The following is a 17804-nucleotide window of genomic DNA, read 5'->3' on the forward strand; positions in this document are numbered from 1 at the left end:
AATTCAAGCAAGAGCCTTCACTCCCAGAAACGAAGGTACATGTGATTGAGAACTGTGGCAAAGGGACAAACTACCCCTACTTTCTTCATCTAGCAGGCCTCTTCAACAAAGCCCCTTCTTGTCCCCTAGATTTTTACCCAGTGCCTGAGGACCGACACAGAGAAGCTAGGGATAAATTATCCAAGGCAGATTTCACAGACTCATATACAAGTGTGAGTTCTCAGTGGGGGGCCAGCCTTTGACACGGGGCTTCTCCCGTGGAATCCCATCCATCAGAAGCCAAGAAGCCCCCTCCATCCCCAACCTGGCCCATCCCCCAACCAGGGAAGCCTAAGAAACTCATCCAACCAGTTCCAGTGGAACAGAGCTTTCTCCCCCAGCTGAAGGGAACACAGACCAGAATTTAGACAGCTGAGCAGCTGTCACCAAATGCCAGATTCTGGGGTGCAAATAAGATAAAGAGACACGGCCTGGACTGTAAAGACTAACCCTGGGAAAGTCTAACATGGATTCAGGAGAAGAAGAAAGCCAAACGGGAGCAACAATCTGCCCGCAGTTTCTTGCACCGGCTGCCCAGAGCTATGGAAATGGTGACCCAGTATCCATCACCTGCTCTACCAGCCACCACTTGATTGGATCCAAAACAACCACCCCCTGTGGATTCTGGGAAAAGGAAGCTTCAGGAAGGACGGAGAGATTAACTCTGCTTTTTCCAGTAGTGTGGGGGGTGTGTGGTGTGTGTGTGCGCGTGTGCGCGCGCATGTGTGCATTCACACACCCTGAGCATACAAGCACACTGTGCTCCGAGTCCCTCCAGAACCTTCTCTAACCACCGACTATGAATGTTTGCCATGAGAAGACCCTCTACAGCTGCCTAGCAAAGCATTTGTAGTCATCTCAAAATACAGCCACATGGACAAATCCACTGCAAAGAGTCAGCAAGGTAAAACGGAGCCACCCTCCCACACCTGTACCAGGTATGGCCCTCAGTTTCTGAATCCCTGAGGGAGAAATCTGCTTTGTACCCCAAACCTGGCAGGCCTAGTTTTCTGGAGATTGTCAGACAAGACTCCGGAGGCCTAAAATTGATAGACTCCCAGGGACACCCCACTGGCCCCAGGAGTACCTACCGCTTTCCTCAAAAGGGCTCCCATGGGAACAGGAGCACCGAGAGGAGCACCGAGAGGGTGGTGAGGAGCCAGCAGCCAGGGAGCTGCATTCTCCCCTGGATGTATCCGGCAGCCCAGTAGTTAACAGGCTTGGGGCGAGCAGCAAACTGCCACCAACAGCCTCGGGAATTAAAGTGCCCGCCTCCTGGGAAACCTCTTCAATAAAGTCCTATTCAGAACCAGTTCCGCGTGTGGGTCATACTTTCTGCATTTCTCTCATTCCTGATGGCTGGGGGGGTCCAGCGCGGAAATACAGCTTCCCACCACAGCTTGGTAGGTCCCTGCTAGGGGAGATCCCAGGCCACAGTCCCAGGAGGTGAGCACCATGCGGCTGAGCTATGGCTGATTTGCAAATATCTCCAGCAAAGAAGTACTTGGGACACTAAGTGCAGGAAGTCAAATACTGAAGACTCAAACAAAGCTAGATCATTCACCAGCACAACAATACTCCATTTATGGGGCGCCTCCCCCACCCAGGCCCTCAAAGCCGGGTGATATTAACCCTTCAGTCTTTACAGAAGCAAGGCGGAAGGGAGGTATAGGTCGATGGGCAGCTGGAATTAGCCCTAATTTACAGATCAGAAAAACTGAGGCAAATAAAGGTCCTGGGATGCTGGATTTAAAAACAAAAACAAACAACAACAACAAAAAGTTCAGGTAAAGTGTGTCAGGGTTTACCAGACACAGTCTAGGTAATCTCACGACACTGACTTAGCCAGGTCCATCCAGCTAGGGAGGTGGGAAACCAGGAAGTATTCTTTACTACTAGCAACAACACGCACCTCCACAAGGAACCCAAGACCTGGAGCCAACGAGGAAAGAATGGAAAGGAACTATCCCACAATCCCCCTCACTGGGAGGCACATTCTGCTGTGTGCATGCATACTCATGTGAGTGTGTGTGTGTGTGTATGTGTGTGCGTGCACACATACACACACGCACATACATGCACACATACACACTAGAGTTTAAACTCAGGGTCTCACACGCTTGCTTATTCTGCTCAAGGCTGGTGCTCTACCACTTGAGCCATGCCTCTATTTCTCTTTTTGCTGGCCAATCTCATAGATTTAACTGCCAGGGCTAGCTTTGAACCTTGATCTTCTCAGCTCAGCCTCTTGAATAGGTAGAAATACAAGCATGAGCCACCAACACCAGGCACATTCTGCCCTTCTACAAATTAAGGCTTTGCTTAGAACAAAGGCACACCCAGCATCCAGGAACTTTTCTTGAACTCTGTCACTGGAACCCATCTACAGCCCAGATCATCCAGGATTTCAAGCCCTTTTCTCCCCAAGTCATCTTGCATTCAAATCCCTACTAGCAATTTTGACAGCTGTATAAATAGATGCCAAAAGCCAGGCTCCATCCAGTGGCTCACACCTGTAACCTAGCTCTATTCAGGAGGCTGAGATCTGAGGATGGTGTTTTGAAGCCAGCCCAAGGAGAAAAGTCCCCATGAGATTCTTATCTCCAATTAATCACTCAAAAACCAGAAGTGGCACTGGGGCTCAAAGTGGTAGATTGCTAGCCTTAAGCAAAAGAAATCAGGAACAGTGCCCAGGCTCTGAGTTCAAGCCCCCACATGGACAATAAATAAGTAAATAAAGAAATAGGGCTGGGAATCTGGCTTAGTGGTAGAGTGCTTGCCTAGCATGCATGAAGCCCTGGGTTTGATTCCTCAGTACCACATACACAGAAAAAGCCAGAAGTGGCACTATGGCTCAAGTGGTAAAGTGTTAGCCTTGAGCAAAAAGAAGCTCAAGGACAGTACCCAGACCCTGAATTCAAGCCCCAGGACTAGTAATCATCATCATCATCATCATCATCATCATCATCATCATCATCATCATCATCATCATTGTAAATAAATAGGTGCCAAAGAAGGCTGAAGCACACAGGTTGGATAGCAGAGGTTTGGAGATATGAAGTCAAGCTATCTACCTCCTCTTGGTGCCCAACCGTACTCAGCCCATATAAAGCTGCAGACTCAGGGCTGAGGCTTCCTGTCTGAAAAGTATACTATGTGAACCCATTAGTGTTTATTGACAGAGTAAACCATATGCCAGGTGCTGTAGACATGGCAGGGAATAACAAGAGTTCTGACTCTCTCAGAACTTGTATGACAGAGAGAAAGAAGGCCACAAATGGTGGACATGTTGGTATATTTCTTCACAGTGCTGACATGTTGGTATATTTCTTCACAGTGCTAAGAGTTATGGAAAAACTAAAGTAAGGAAATAGTGTGATTTGGTTGGAAAGAAAAGCCAGGGAAGTCTCTGGAGAGGTGACTTTTGATCCTAGACCTGTATGATAAAAAGCAGCCAGACAAGCAAAAACTCAGGTGGAAACTCAATTTTTCCCTGAACCCCACTTACCCATTCACCCACTCACACTAAGCCCAGGCACCTCACTAGTAAGTGCAGAAGACATCCAAAACATCTTGCTTTTTAAGTATCTTACTCTTTGCAACCAACAGTCAGGAGCTCAATATAAAGTTTAAAAGTCACATGAGGGAGTAAACCACCGCAATGGGCCAGAAGATGTAAAAAACTGGCATGAATAAAAAGATAAAAATAAAATAAAAATCTGAAAAGACTTTTAAAAAGTGAATACTGGGGGCTGGGAAGGTGGCTCAGTGGTAGAGTGCTTGCCTTGCATGCATGAGGCCCTGGGTTCCATTCCTCAGCACCACATAAGCAGAAAAAGCCAGAAGTGGCGCTGTGGCTCAAGTGATAGAGCACTAGCCTTGAGCTGAAGAGCTGAGGGCCGGCACTAGGCCCAGAGTTCAGGCCCCACAACCGACAAAAAAAATAAGTGAATACTGGTCAGGCTCCAGTGACTCATGCCTGTAATCCTCGCTACTCAGGAGACTGAGATCTAAGGATTACAGTTAGCCCAGGCAGGAAAATCTGTGAGCCGCATCTCCAATTAACCACCAGAAAACCAGAAGTAGCACTATGGCTCAAAGTGGTAGCACTCGCTTTGAGCAAAAAAGCTCAGGGATAGTACCCACACCTGAGTCTAAGCCCCACGGCCACCACCAGCACCAACAACAACAAAAGCTGACTGCCTGTGGCTCATGCATAAAATCTTAGGTACTTAAGAGGCTGAGATCTTTGGATGGAGGTTTGAAGCCAATCTAGGCAGACAAAACCAAAAGACTCATAATTACTAACCAAGAGCAGGGACTAGAGGTATGGCTGAAGTGGTAGAGCACTAACCTTAAGCACAAAAGGTTAGGGACAGTGCCCAGGCCCTGAGTTCAAGCTCCATGACCAAAAAAAAAAAGATTAGCTGGGCGTTGGTGGCTCAGGCCTGTAATCCTAGCTACTCAGGAGGCTGAGATCTAAGGATCAAGGTTCAAAGCCAGCCAGGCAAGAAAGTCCATGAGATTCTTATCTCCAATAAACCACCAGAAAACAGGAAATGGAGCTGTGGCTCAAGTGGTAAAGCGCTAGCCTTGAGCCCCAGAATCAGCACCAAAAACCAAAGAATCCTCTATCACACTATTAGAGTCAATAAGAGTGCAACAATGTGGTAAGATACAAGACCAGTATACAAAATCAATTTTATTCCTATATATTAAGAAACAATGTGAAAATGCAATTGAAACAAAAGTAAACAATCCACTTTATGAAAAAAAAAACAATACCTACTAAAATAATTAACAAAATAAGTATTAGCCTTGTGTACTAGAAACCACAAAACCCTGTTGAAAGAAATTTTAAAACATTAAACAAATGGATAATCAATTCACATTCTATCCATATTGGAACATCTAGCATTGTTAATTATGGCAATATTTGGCACATATTTCTATAGATTTAGTATCATAATCCCAGATCGCTTTTTGCAGAGACTGACAAGTTAATTCCAAATTGGAATGGAAGAGACACAGAATAGCCAAAAAATAGTGAAAAACAAAGTTGGAAGACTTGCACTCCCCAATTTCAAAACCTTTAAACAAAGTTGCAGTTATCAGGACTGTGTTGTACTAAGCATAAGAACTTACATATAGATCAACAGAAGTGAAAGCACAAAAATACAAGTTTGCATTTAGAGTCAACTGACATTCAACATGAGGCCAAGACAATTCATTAGGGAAAAAAATATAACCTTTTCAGCAAATGTTATTGTGACAACTGGACATTCACATGCAAAAGAAAAAGAAAGAATTCAGATATCTAGCTTATCTTACACAAAAAGTCAAAATAGATAATAGACCTAAATGAAAAGGCTTTCGCTAAAAAACTTGGAGAAGGGGCTGGGAAGGTGGCTCAGTGGTAGAGCGCTTGCCTTGCATGCATGAGGCCCTGGGTTCCATTCCTCACTACCACATAAGCAGAAAAAGCCGGAAGTGGCACTGTGGCTCAAGTGGTAGAGCGCTAGCCTTGAGCTGAAGAGCTGAGGGACAGGGCCCAGGCCTAGAGTTCAGGCCCCATGACTGACAAAAAAAAAAAAAAAATGTGGAGAAATACTTGGTGGCAATGGCTCACGCCTGTAATCCTAGCTACTCAGGAGGCTGAGATCTGACGATTGAGGTTCAAAGCCAGCCCGGGCAAGAAAGTCCATGAGACTCTTATCTCCAATAAACCACCGGAAAACCGGAAGTGGAGCTGTGCTCAAGTAGTAAAGCGCTTGCCTTGAGCTGAAGATCTGACGGACAGAGCCGAGGCCCAGAGTTCAAGGCCCACAACTGACAAAATAAAATGAAAAAAAAAAAAAACAACCAGTGAATCATCCTATGAACCATGGTTTCTTGCAAATAATTCCAAAAGCATAAAGAACAAAAGAAAAAAAAATAGCCGGGCACTGGTGGCTCACACCTGTAATCTTAGCTACTCAGGAAGCTGAGATCTGAAGATCAGGATTCAAAGCCCAGGAGGCAGGAAAGCCCTAGAGACTCTTAGCTCCAGTAAACTAGCCAAAAGCTAGAAATGGGGCTGTGGCTCAAGTAGTAGCCTTGAGAACAAAAGCTCAGGGATAGAGTCCAGGCCTAGAGTTGAAGCTCCAGGACTGGCACACACACAAAAAAACTTTCCAGGTGAATTTAGGCTTAAGTGTAAGAGGCAAACACTGATATTTAGAAAAATATATAGTATATATCCATATACTTAAAGAGTACATGTATACAATAACATTTTAAGGAAACTATAACAATATGTATATTATGTCAGAGTAGAAAAGGATTTCTTTCTCTCTCTTTTTAAAAAAATTGTTCTGGGGGGGGGGGATCAAACCCAAGGCCTCATGAATAATAGGCAAGTGCTCTACCACTAAGCTACATCTCTAGCCCACAAAGGATTCCTTGAACAAGACACAAAGTACAAACAAAAAATTTGTAATTCTACAACATTAAAATTAAAACTTTCCAGTGGGGCACTAGTAGCACACACCTGTAATCCTAGCACTTGGAAGGCAGGAATATCAAAGTCAGAGGCCAATCTGGACTATACAGCAAGATCCTATCAAACAAAGCAATTAAAACTTCCCTATGAAAATCACATTAGTTTTTATAAATTAACACAACTCACGGATATATAATGTATGGAATGTAAATGTTAATTACTTAGCAAATATATATGCATGTGCATATATGTACATATATGTGCATATATGTGTATGTGTGTATGCATGTATTAACTCCTAGAAATGAGTAAGAAAAGAATGACCCAGAGTTAAGGATGCATAAAGGACAGAATTGCCTCTGGAAAGTGGATGCCAGTGGTTCACACCTATAATCCTAGCCACTCAGGAGACTGAGAGCTGAGTGCAATTTGACTAACTCCAATTAACCAGCAAAATGCTGGACTGGAAAGTGTAGCTCAGGTAGTAGAGTACCAACTGTGAGCAAAAAAAGTTGAGAGTATGAGGACTTGAGTTCAAGCCCAGGACTGGTGCATGCACATATGTGTGCAGGTATACACACACGCACACACACACAGGATGGCCTCTGGAAAAGTACATAGGCTTATAACATGTGTTAAAGTAGGGACTGGTAGCTTGGGGACAGAGGTGGAAGGCTGCTGTATTACCTTTTATAGTTTGAACTATATGGATATGGTGTTGTTACCTGGCTCTTTTTTTTTCCTAACAGAGGGCAAAAACACAAGAGTAAATTATTAGCCAAGAGGCATGCAAAAGACTCATCCTGATCTGTAAATTAAGGGCTAATTTTTACAAACAACTTTAATGTACCATTTCATATCCTCCAGATTAAAAAAAAACCCAAATATGTTCATGTTCATGTTTCTAGTAAGAATGAGTTACAAATAATTTGAGAGCACTGTTTAGCAGTATTTTGATAAACCTCACCTTATAATACAATAATCCCCCTGTGGGCTGACACACTAAGACTGACATGTGACCATTCAGCACAGCATTATCTTCAGTGGTGAGAACATGGAAACAACCTAACACACCCATCAATAAGGGAACCATGTCATAATTATACAATAGATTCCACAGAGCAGTTAAAATGACTAAACTTAAATATATCAACATGGATAATTCTGAAAAATAACACTGAGTTGTGTTTAAAAAAAAAAAAAAAAAAGAGCCAGGTGTCAGTAGCTCACACCTATAGTCCTTCCCAGCTACCCAAGGAGCCTGAGATCATGAGATCAGGTTTGAAGCCAGCTGGAGCAGTAAAGTCCATAAAACTCTTATCTTCAATTAACCATAAAAAAGCTGGAAGTGCAACTGTATAGGTTCAAGTGGTAGAACACTATCCTTGAACACAAAAGCTCAGAGCCAGCACCCAGACCCTGCATTCAAGCCCCTGGAGTAGGACTGGGACTGGGACTGGGACTGGGACTGGGACTAGCACACACAGATACAACACACAGACACACACACAATCCAAGAATATCTTCAACCACAATGATTATCTATGACAAAAGTAAAATAACAGTTTTATAAATTACTTTGAAGTAATAAAATAAAATGGGGGATGCAGGCGCCAGTAGCTCAAGCCTGTAATCCTAGCTACTCAGGAGGCTGAGATCTGAGGATGGCAGCAAACCCAGCCCAGACAAGGAAGTCTATGAGACCATTATCTCCATTAACCAAGAAACAGAGAAGTGGAGCTGTGGCTCAAGTGGTAGAGCACTAGTCTTGGATGAAAAAGCTCAGGGACAGTACCTAGGCCCTGAGTTCAAGACCTAGGACCAGGACGAAAATAAATAAATAAACAAAACAAAATGGGGAAAATGAAGGAATGGGTAACACTGACCAAGAATCATTGTACTCATAACCTTACTTACGGAATTATAACCCTTTGTACAACTACATAATAATAACAAGAAGAAGAAGAAGAAGAAGAAGAAGAAGAAGAAGAAGAAGAAGAAGAAGAGGAAGAGGAAGAGGAAGAGGAAGAGGAAGAGGAAGAGGAAGAGGAAGAGGAAGAGGAAGAGGAAGAGGAAGAGGAAGAAGAAGAAGAAGAAGAAGAAGAAGAAGAAGAAGAAGAAGAAGAAGAAGAGGAAGAGGAAGAGGAAGAAGAAGAAGTTGTTGTTAAAATAAAAACGTTCATAGAAATGAGCAACACCATATTCAGGAAGTGTTATTTCTGAGAAGAGAAGGAAGAAGGAAGGATTGAGGAATAAAAGCAAGGCTTCTATCACATCTGTAATATGTTATTTCTATAATAAATGAGAAATAAGTATGAAAACAGCATTTACTGGATCTGGATGGTGGAGAGATGGGGTAGGAGACCATAAGCAGGGACCAACCAATACCAAGACTTCACAGCGCAGCATCCTGTCCAGGACATACACAAAGGTCCAGATGGAAAGAGGCTTGGGTTAGTTTAGAATGCAGCTTTCCCTGTCATTTTCTGGCTTCAGGTAGGTACTTATGATGGAAATGCATGGAAAGCATTCTTGCTTCACTGAGGCAAGCATCCTTTGGGCTAACTGGCAATCTGCTTGAGTAGAACTGAATTAAGGTGGGCCTCAACTTCACTGTAACCGACCCACGCCCTGTGGACAGAGAACTGTCCAAAATGCCACAGTTTTTAAGAGACTGCAGTCTGGCCTAGAGCTAACAGCACATGCTTTGGAGTCATTCCAGTTCAAATCCAGGGCTATGGGCATAGCTCGGAGCTAGAGAGTTTACCCCACAGGCATAATTCCCTGGGTTCTATCCTCAGCACCATGAAAGAAAAGTTTAAGCCTTATCTCTGCCAAGTATTACAGCTAAGTGATCCTGGGCAAGTTCCCCAAACTTGTGGGGACTCAATTCCTTCTCTGTGGAGGGGGCTAGCATCATCTCTTTTGCCTTATTGAGAAGATCTGAATTATGATTACCTAATTTACATTTTTTAGCTAGTCTGACTGAGAATCTTTTCAAAATGGACACTTCCTTCACTTTATGAACAACCAAGGGAAAACAACTTAATCTTTTCTTGACAACTCAAGAGTTACAATTACCCACTAACCATCCATTACTCCAAAGATGATCACCAGAGGGCAAAGGTGTGCCAAGCCATTCCCCCTAAACAAACAGCCCTGATTCTTCTGCTAAGACTAGGCTTTTCCTAGTGCTACAATCTCAGCAAGCTCTTCTTATTGCCAGCTCTTACTGTGTTGTGGTCATTTTCCCTCTCTGTAGTTTGGTTTGCTCTCTTTCATTTGCTGTTTCTTATCTGTACTGCGCTCACAAACAGGATGGCATAGCTCATGGGTAAAAGTTTACTGAATCTGAAGACACTGGTATGAATTTCGTAGGAACCCAAGTCCCTGGCTGGTGTGATACCTTCTTGGCTTTAGGCAGGTCAGGAAAGCTATTGGGTAGCTGCTCAGCTGTTAGGGCTGCAGTGGTGTTATGGGCTATCATGGTATATATTATGGGATATATATATAACCAAAGCTACAAGCACATCTTCATGTCCACTCACTCTGGGCCTAACTTGCAGGGTAGAAAACTCTGCATCAAACCTGGGAAGACTGCTCCCAGTGATTCCAGGTTCCCTTACACTTTAAAGCCTACAGACATACAGAATGCAGGATGACCCAATGAACTTTACAACTTTGCCGGTGGGAGGAGGGGAAGGAGAGGGAGTTGGGGAGGCAGGGAGGAAAGGGATGGTAAGGGAAAAATAAAGGAGGGGTAACAATGCTCAATAGGAAATGGATTCATTACCTTGCTCGTGTAACTGTAACCCTCTGTACAGTATCTTTACAATAAAAAATATGTATTAAGAACAAAAAAAAAGGATACCATCGCCTGTGGTGATTTAAGGATTGAGACTTCATGATTCCATAGTTGAATGAATGAAAATAAATGTAAACTCTACCATGTTAAAAAAAGAAATAAAGAAATACAAGGCTGCCTGCCCCTCTGTGTGTACAGCTGGCCACTGGTTAACCTCTGAGAATCCTCCCACTCCCCTACTGGGGCTTGAACTCAGAGCCTTATGCTCTCACTTGGCTTCTTTCGCTCAAGGCTAGAGCTATACCACTTGAGCGACTTCCAGCATTTCTCTGGCTAAATGAAAATAAGAGTCTCATGAACTTTTCTGCCCAGGCTGACTTCCAAGTGCAACCCTCAGATCTCAGCTTCCTGAGTAGTTAGGATTACAGGCATGAGTCACCAACTCCCCTGGCAACCTATGAGAATCTTATATTCTGACCACTTCCAGACAGGAACAGAACATTTGTGAGAAGTATGAAAATTTCTTTAATTTTTAAGGTTTTATCACACATTTGCATTTTCACTTATTTGACAACTAGTCTTGGAACACTCTCTCCCTGCTACTCTCTCTCCCCCTCTCTCTATCATAGATAGATAAACAGGCACTGGGGACACAGCAGTGAGTTGGATGGAGACTGCATCAATACTGGTCCCTTCTCCTTTCAGTAAATAATATTTCTCCTGGTGCTCAAGAATCTCTTGTGTACACACACACACACACACACACACACACACACACACACACACACACACACACACACACACACACACACACACACACACACACACACACACACACACACACACACACACACACACACACACACACACACACACACACACACACGAATAAGGACATAAGTTCTTCAGAGCACCCAGTGCCTGCAGAAGCCATCTCTTTTCTTGGGATTGTAATACCGCAGTAAAGACTTTAATCTTCCGACATCCCTCCCAACTCAACTCAGATTCTAGCAATAATTACAGCAACTTCTAGGACCCTCACTGCATGTACAGATACCATGTTAGAACCTTATTCAGGTTCTGAGTTTAGCTGTATCTGCTCAGCATGAAATAGAGAAGTGGTCTGTGGGTCCCTAAGCTTAAATCTGAGCTTCCTGAAGTCCAGCCAAGAGAATGGCACCAAGGCCTTCTCTCCCTCTTCACACTCCCACATGGGAACAGCCCACCCAGATGGACTTGAGCCCACCACTGCAGCTGAGACCACCTAGCCCTGATTACTCTCAGAGTAGAGTCCCCACAGAGGCTCACCATGCCCTGCAGATCACGCTTTGTATCATTCTCAATGCTGTATGGGAACAAACAGCACCATTTCTGCTCACATCTTTTATATGTTTGTGCTGCTACTGGGGCTTGAACTCGGGACCTGGACACTGTCCCTGAGCCCTTTCACTCCACTTGAGCTACAGCTCTACTTGTGGAATTTTGCTGGCTAACTGGAGATAAGAGTCTCACAGACTTTCTTGCCCAGGGTTCAAACTGTGATCCTCAGATTCTGAGTAGCTAGATTACAGATGTAAGCCACTGGTGCCCAGAAAAACTTTGTTGAGTATAGTGGAAGTTGTGTGAAGTTTTCCAACATATGTGAAGCTTTCCAACTGTACACATGACAATTTCACAAATGTTCTTGCCCAGGCTGGCTTCAAACCATGATCCTCAGATCTCAGCCTTCCAAGTAGCTAGGATTGTATGTGAGTCACTGGCTGCCAGCCCTCAGAGACTTCTAATCAAAATGAAGCCAACAGAACCAACACAGCTAGGCCAGCCTGTATCTCCAGACAGCCAACATCCTGAGGAGCTGCCAGCATCTCCAGACTGGCCTCTTGCTGATCACAGGTTGGACATTGCCCAGTTTTCTTTCTCCTGACTTCAGGTCACATCACAAACATGCTTGGGCTGTTCAGAGCTCTCTCTCCAACTTCCTGTGAGGTCAGATTCTATCTAGCTTTGCCCCAACTGGCAGGCTCAGAAAGTTCCTTCATCAACTAGGAGGGCCTGGCTGTTCAGCCCGCCACCAAGGGGAGTGGCCTGTCTGATGACCACTTCTCTGAGCCTCACCCCTTCAGCCCATCCCTCACTTCCTGAACCAGGGCAGGGCCCCCAGGAAACCACTTACCACAAATTTTGACAGCAGCATTTTAGATTACACCCTTTGGAGGCCCAGCAGAGAGGGTAAGAGACTCATCTGATGAGCTGATGGGAAGCAGTTTGAAGCGTACAGGCCTGGCCCTGAGCTCTCACTGTGTTGTTCTGTTGCTGAAATCCTCAGCCAGGCACTGTAGTGGGTACCTGCACTTGGAAAGCTGAGGCAGAGCTATCTCTCTCTTCAGGCCAAGAATAGGAGACCAGTCTGGGCAGGCTAGCAAGACTCCATCTCAAAAATTAATTCTGCCAGGCACCAGTGGCTCATGCCTATAATCCTAGCTGCTACTCAGGAAGCTGAGATCTGAGGATTGAAGTTTAAAGCTGGCTGGGGCAGAAATGTCCTTGAGACTATCTCCAATTAACCAGCAAAAAAAAAAAAGCCAAGCCGGGCGCCGGTGGCTCACGCCTGTAATCCTAGCTACTCAGGAGGCTGAGATCTGAGGATCGCGGTTCAAAGCCAGCCCGGGCAGGAGAGACTGTGAGACTCCTATCTCCAATAAACCACCAGAAAACCGGAAGTGGCGCTGTAGCTCAAGTGGTAGAGCGCTCGCCTTGAGCTGAAGAGCTGAGGGACAGCGTCCAGGCCCAGAGTTCAAGCCCCACGACCGACAAAAAAAAAAAAAAAAAAAAAAAAAAAGCCAAAAGGGAAACTGGTTCAAATGGTAGAGCACTAGCCTTGAGCAAAATAGCTCAGGGGCAACATCCAGTTCCTGAGTTCAAGGCTCAGTAGTGACACAAAATAATAATTAAAATAATAATAATAAATAATAAAATATTAATAATAATAATAAATCCCAATTTATTATTATTATTATTAAAGATCCTTATCAAGGATCTTTGCAGAGCTTCCCCTGGGCCTCCCTCAACCTCTTGCCAACTCTGCAGGCTCTCTTCATGTTCCCCTCACCTTTCTGTCTCCTCCCTTTCCAGTATAACTGATCTAGTGGTTGAGGAGAAGTGGACAGCCTTCACAGTTGTGAGGCCAAGAGGAGAGGCTAGGGAGAAGGTGTGATTCATCAGCAGAGTGTAAGCAGGGGGAATTCCAGAGCAAGGGAGGGTCATGGCTGCCCCAGGTTATGCTATCTATCCTAGCGGCAAGAGCCAGCCTCCATCTGGGCCCACGCATCCTCAAACTTCTATAAATCAGGGTAGGACAGAAAAGGGTCACTACTAGAAAGGCTTCAGTCCGGCTCTCTATTTTCATTGCCCTTGAATTGCCCTATTTCTGCTCCTGCTCAAAATTTAAAAGTTTGAAATAACCCACACAACCCCTGCAAAATTTGGTTGGAGAACTCATTTATTGCACAGCTCTACACGCATGATCTCATTGTTCATGTTCACAATGCTACATGTTGTAGTTATGTGACTAACTCCATTACACAGGTATGAAACACAGGCTCAAAACAACATGTCAAGGCTGAAGAGCTAGTAAGAAGGCAAGTAAAGATTTGAACCTGACTGTGTCCAATTCTAAACCATGTTCCTAAGTGTTATTACGGTGGGATGCTGAAGAAAAGCAAATCAGAGCTGAAGGAAAATAGCCCCCTGCAGACAATCAGTTCTAAAGTCCTGCCTGAAGGACACCTTTACTGGATACCCCAGGCTAAACTATCAGCCCCCCACTTCCAAGACAAGTTGCTTCTACTTTCCCTACCGTAGTCTTCCACTATCATTAATATGCCCACCATTTCAATTAGCTAACTTATTTATGATCAGCTTCCCCCATCAGAGGTCTGCTCTATGAGACACATGATAATTGGAATGCTGTATTTTGTCCACTGCTGGGTCTCCAGAACCCAGCAGTCATATATAAAATGCTAATAACTGCTGGATGAATGAATATATAAATGAGTCCTGAAATAGAAAAGTGAAAGAGAACAAAGGAGAGGAAAAAAGACAGAATCTAGCCAGGCGCTGGCAGCTCACATCTGTAATCCTAGCTACTCAGGAGGCTGAGATCTGAGGATCACAGTTCAAAGCCAGCCTGGGCAGGAAAGTCCGTGAGACTCTTTATCTCCAATAAACCACTAGAAAACCAGAAGTGGCACTGTGGCTCAAGCGGTAGAGCACTCGCCGTGAGCTGAAGAGCGCAGCGACAGTGCCCAAGCCCAGAGTTCAAGCCCCACAACCGGGGAAAAAAAAAAAAAGACAGAATCTGGACCCTGAGACGAGTCTGACAAAAGGAAATGAGGGCCTGGCACCCCCCAGGGGGCTCCAGAGAACCTTGTTGATGGCAGTAGTGATTTCCAGTTGCCACAGCCCCAGCTTTAAGGCCTCTAGAAAAGGGAAGAAGAGCGGCAAGCAGGGCAAAGAGGGTTGTAGCCTTGGAACAAAGGCCTATGGACATACAGCTGGCCAGAGGGGCGGGGCAGGGCAGTGGCATGGGCAGAGGGACAGCCTGGGCAGACAGGGAAGAGGGAGGAGTCACTGAGGAGGGGCTGAAGGCAGCTCTGCAGCTGCAAAGGTCTCTCTCTCTCTCTCACACACACACACACACACACACACACACACACACACATTCACCAGAGTCCCCTCCACCACCAACACAACACAGAACAGCTTCACAATTAATTCTCTATCACCAGGGCTGAGGCAGTGTTTGTGGCTACCTCCCAGCTCTGGGCCAAGAGCTTCTTCTCCAAGTTCTGAGAATAGGATGGAGGAGGTAAGATGTATGTTATTGCTACAGACCCTTTCCCCCTCCAGTCCAGGCCATCTCTCAGGCAGTGGCCTTTGGCCTGCTTTGGTGTAAACACACTGACTCTGGGATAGCAGTGGATTTGGTAAGGCCAGTGTTTACTCTGGAGCTGAGATATCTCAGGCCAGAGGAGAAAACTCCCACCCTTGCTCCTGGTGTCTACCATCTCCTAGTGGCACACATGGGACATATCCAGTTGTAAAGCTCTTGAAAAGAGCCCCTCCACCCACTGGGCTGCTTTTTTTCTTCTTCTTCTTCTTTACTTATTTGGTTTTCTTGGTATAGAAGTTTACAGAGCACTTTCCCAAAAACCTTATAAAGAAAAGCAAGCAATCCTGCTTTATTCATTTGGAATTCATGTAGAGTCAGAAAAGGTAAGTAGATTGGCTAGGCAGATCAGAGTGGAAAAAGCAGGGACTAGATGGTGAAGAAATCTGAGCTCTGGTCCTTATTTGGCCAATAGGGACCCAGGCTGGAATCATCTCACCTCAGGCTCTTCTGCCTTCCAGTGTAAATGGAGCAGGCTAATCTGAGCAGCCTTCCAATCTGGTGACTATCCACCTTTGATGGTATGTAGCACGTCCAGGCTAAAAGTCAGAAAGCAATCCAGGCTGGACTCCCAGTCCACTGCCCTTTCTATTCATCCTGCTGCCACTTCTAATAACAAGAAATAGAAATGCCACAAAGCAGTTCTTAAACAAACCAATCCCTGAGCAGCTGGGATTTGGCCTGGGGCTAACCAGCTCCAAGCCCTATCCCCAGGAACCCAAGGGATTTGTTGTCCAACCTTTCAGGAAGGGAAGGGACAGAAGAGGCAGCTACCACGTTAATAGCAGGTGTACAAAGGGAAGACACACCAGCTAACTAGAGTGAGCCCAGAGGTGAAGAATGACCGTGAAAGATTCACTTTCTTTAGGGTCTCATTCCCTAGGCTTTCTGGGTAGCTGGGGTTCAGTGGCGTGGGATCCCGAATGCCGCAATGTTAAGGCTGGAAAGGTAGCCTCTTCCTCGGGAAGGCCAAGCCTCTCTGGGCTGTCATTACTCTCCCTGCTTATTATTTCTTGAGCAAGCGCCATGTGACTGGGCTGTGTGCAAAAGCATGATTGGGGAGACTAGGAACCCCCAGGCCTGGGTTCCCTGTTAGTTGATGCAGTCCTGGTCGCCTCCTGGGGGCCTCAGAGCAACGGACTGGCCAGTATGCAGCCCACAGTTTAGGGAGTGACCTCCAGAACGAAACTCTTACCATGCCTTTGCCACCTCCCCCTTAACCCCCCCCAAAAACCCTCACACACATACACCCGCCTCCAGCCATTACAGGTCTCCCTTTTTCCTTTTGTTTCCGAAAAGTTGCTCCCCCACAAAAAGTAAAAGCTACCTACACAACGTGGTGCAAAGCTCAAACCTGAACTCCTTACCCCGGCTTCGCACACCACAGGGCTGAGAACCGGGTGCAAATAACCAATCCCGTGGATGGCAGGAGCGGGCAAGGTCGAGGCAGTCCGTGGCAAACAAGCGGCTCGGTGCCTAAAGCTCCGGGACACCCCGCTTCAAGCGCCCGCTCGAGCCACGCCGCTAGAGGCGGGGAGCCAGATTCCCAGAAGCCAGCGCCGTGCGGCACTGACCGGGAACCGGCCGCGCGCGGCGGGGCCGCGGGACGAAAGAGGAGTGCTCCCCCAGGCCGGTGCGCGGCCAGAAGGCAAGGAGCAGAGCACCGGTGCGCCCGCCGGAGCGCAGCCTAGCGGGCTCCCCGACTTCAAACCAAGCTTCCACGGAACCAACCCCAGGCACTCGCCCCTTCTGTTTCCGGGGTGGGGGCAATAGGGACGGTGTAGATCTCCACCGAGACCGACGCGCACTCTCACCCAGCCCGCAGCCGACGCCGCACGGGCCTTCCCCAGGGGCTCCCAGTCCTCGGTCCCCGCCTAGGGGCTTGCCCCGGAGGGCCCGAGAAGGCGGGGACCCTGCGTCCCTCCAGGCACAGCCACTTGGCCGACCGCACGTGGGTCCCGGGAGAGGGGAGAAGCGGGGGTCACTCACCGATCGGCGGCCACCCCGCTGACTCCGGACCGGCGCGGCGCGCGGAGCTGCCGGGTGACGCGGCGACGCGGGCGCGAGTTTGAAAGTCGCTCTCGGAAGGGGCCGAGGCTGCCGGCTGTGCCCGCCCACTGCCGGCCGGGAGGCGGCGGGGGACGCGGCCCGCTGCGAGCGCGGTCCTCGGGGACCCCGTGTGCGCGCCGCTTCCCGGCGCCCCGCGGGAAGTCAGGGCCGAGCGGTGCCAGAGCCGAGGCGGGCCGAAGGGAGCGGGCGAGGGAGAGAGGGAGGGCCGGAGCGCTGGAGGGGCGGACCAGGAATTTTTCCAGTGGGTGGAGACTGGCGCTGGCGGCTGGAATCCGGCGATCTGCAGCTCCGCGGGGCTGGGGGTGGGGTGGGGGACCGAACCTTCGGGGCGCTGCGAAGGCCAAGGGGGCGCAGCGAGGCTCGGCCTTGGCTAATGATTAACGCCCCCTGCGGGGGAGAGCGTTGCCACCCGCGCGGGAGGCTGGAGGACCGCCGGCCCTGCCCGGATTACCTAGATACAC

General features: G+C 47.0%; 1 protein-coding gene across 7 annotated transcripts in view; it reads right to left on the reverse strand.

The window, feature by feature from the left end:
• The window catches only part of Plekhg3 (pleckstrin homology and RhoGEF domain containing G3), a 44964-nt gene extending 27471 nt beyond the window's left edge, over positions 1–17493 (reverse strand). For 2 of the 7 annotated variants that reach the window (XM_070031809.1, XM_070031852.1), the window contains exon 1: positions 1131–1176. In XM_070031809.1, coding sequence (XP_069887910.1) covers positions 1131–1154 — 24 coding nt within the window. In that variant the 5' untranslated portion in view covers positions 1155–1176. Of the gene's footprint in view, positions 1–489; positions 507–1130; positions 1177–6568; positions 6587–15712; positions 15813–17262 lie in introns of those variants that run through there. The other 5 variants (XM_070031830.1, XM_070031824.1, XM_070031837.1 and 2 more) reach the window with 5 other exon arrangements.
• Positions 17494–17804: the final 311 nt, after the last annotated feature.

The sequence above is a fragment of the Dipodomys merriami genome, unplaced genomic scaffold, assembly GCF_024711535.1.
Source record: "Dipodomys merriami isolate MVZ:Mamm:240054 unplaced genomic scaffold, mDipMer1.0.p SCAF_1, whole genome shotgun sequence".
Taxonomy (NCBI): domain Eukaryota; kingdom Metazoa; phylum Chordata; class Mammalia; order Rodentia; family Heteromyidae; genus Dipodomys; species Dipodomys merriami.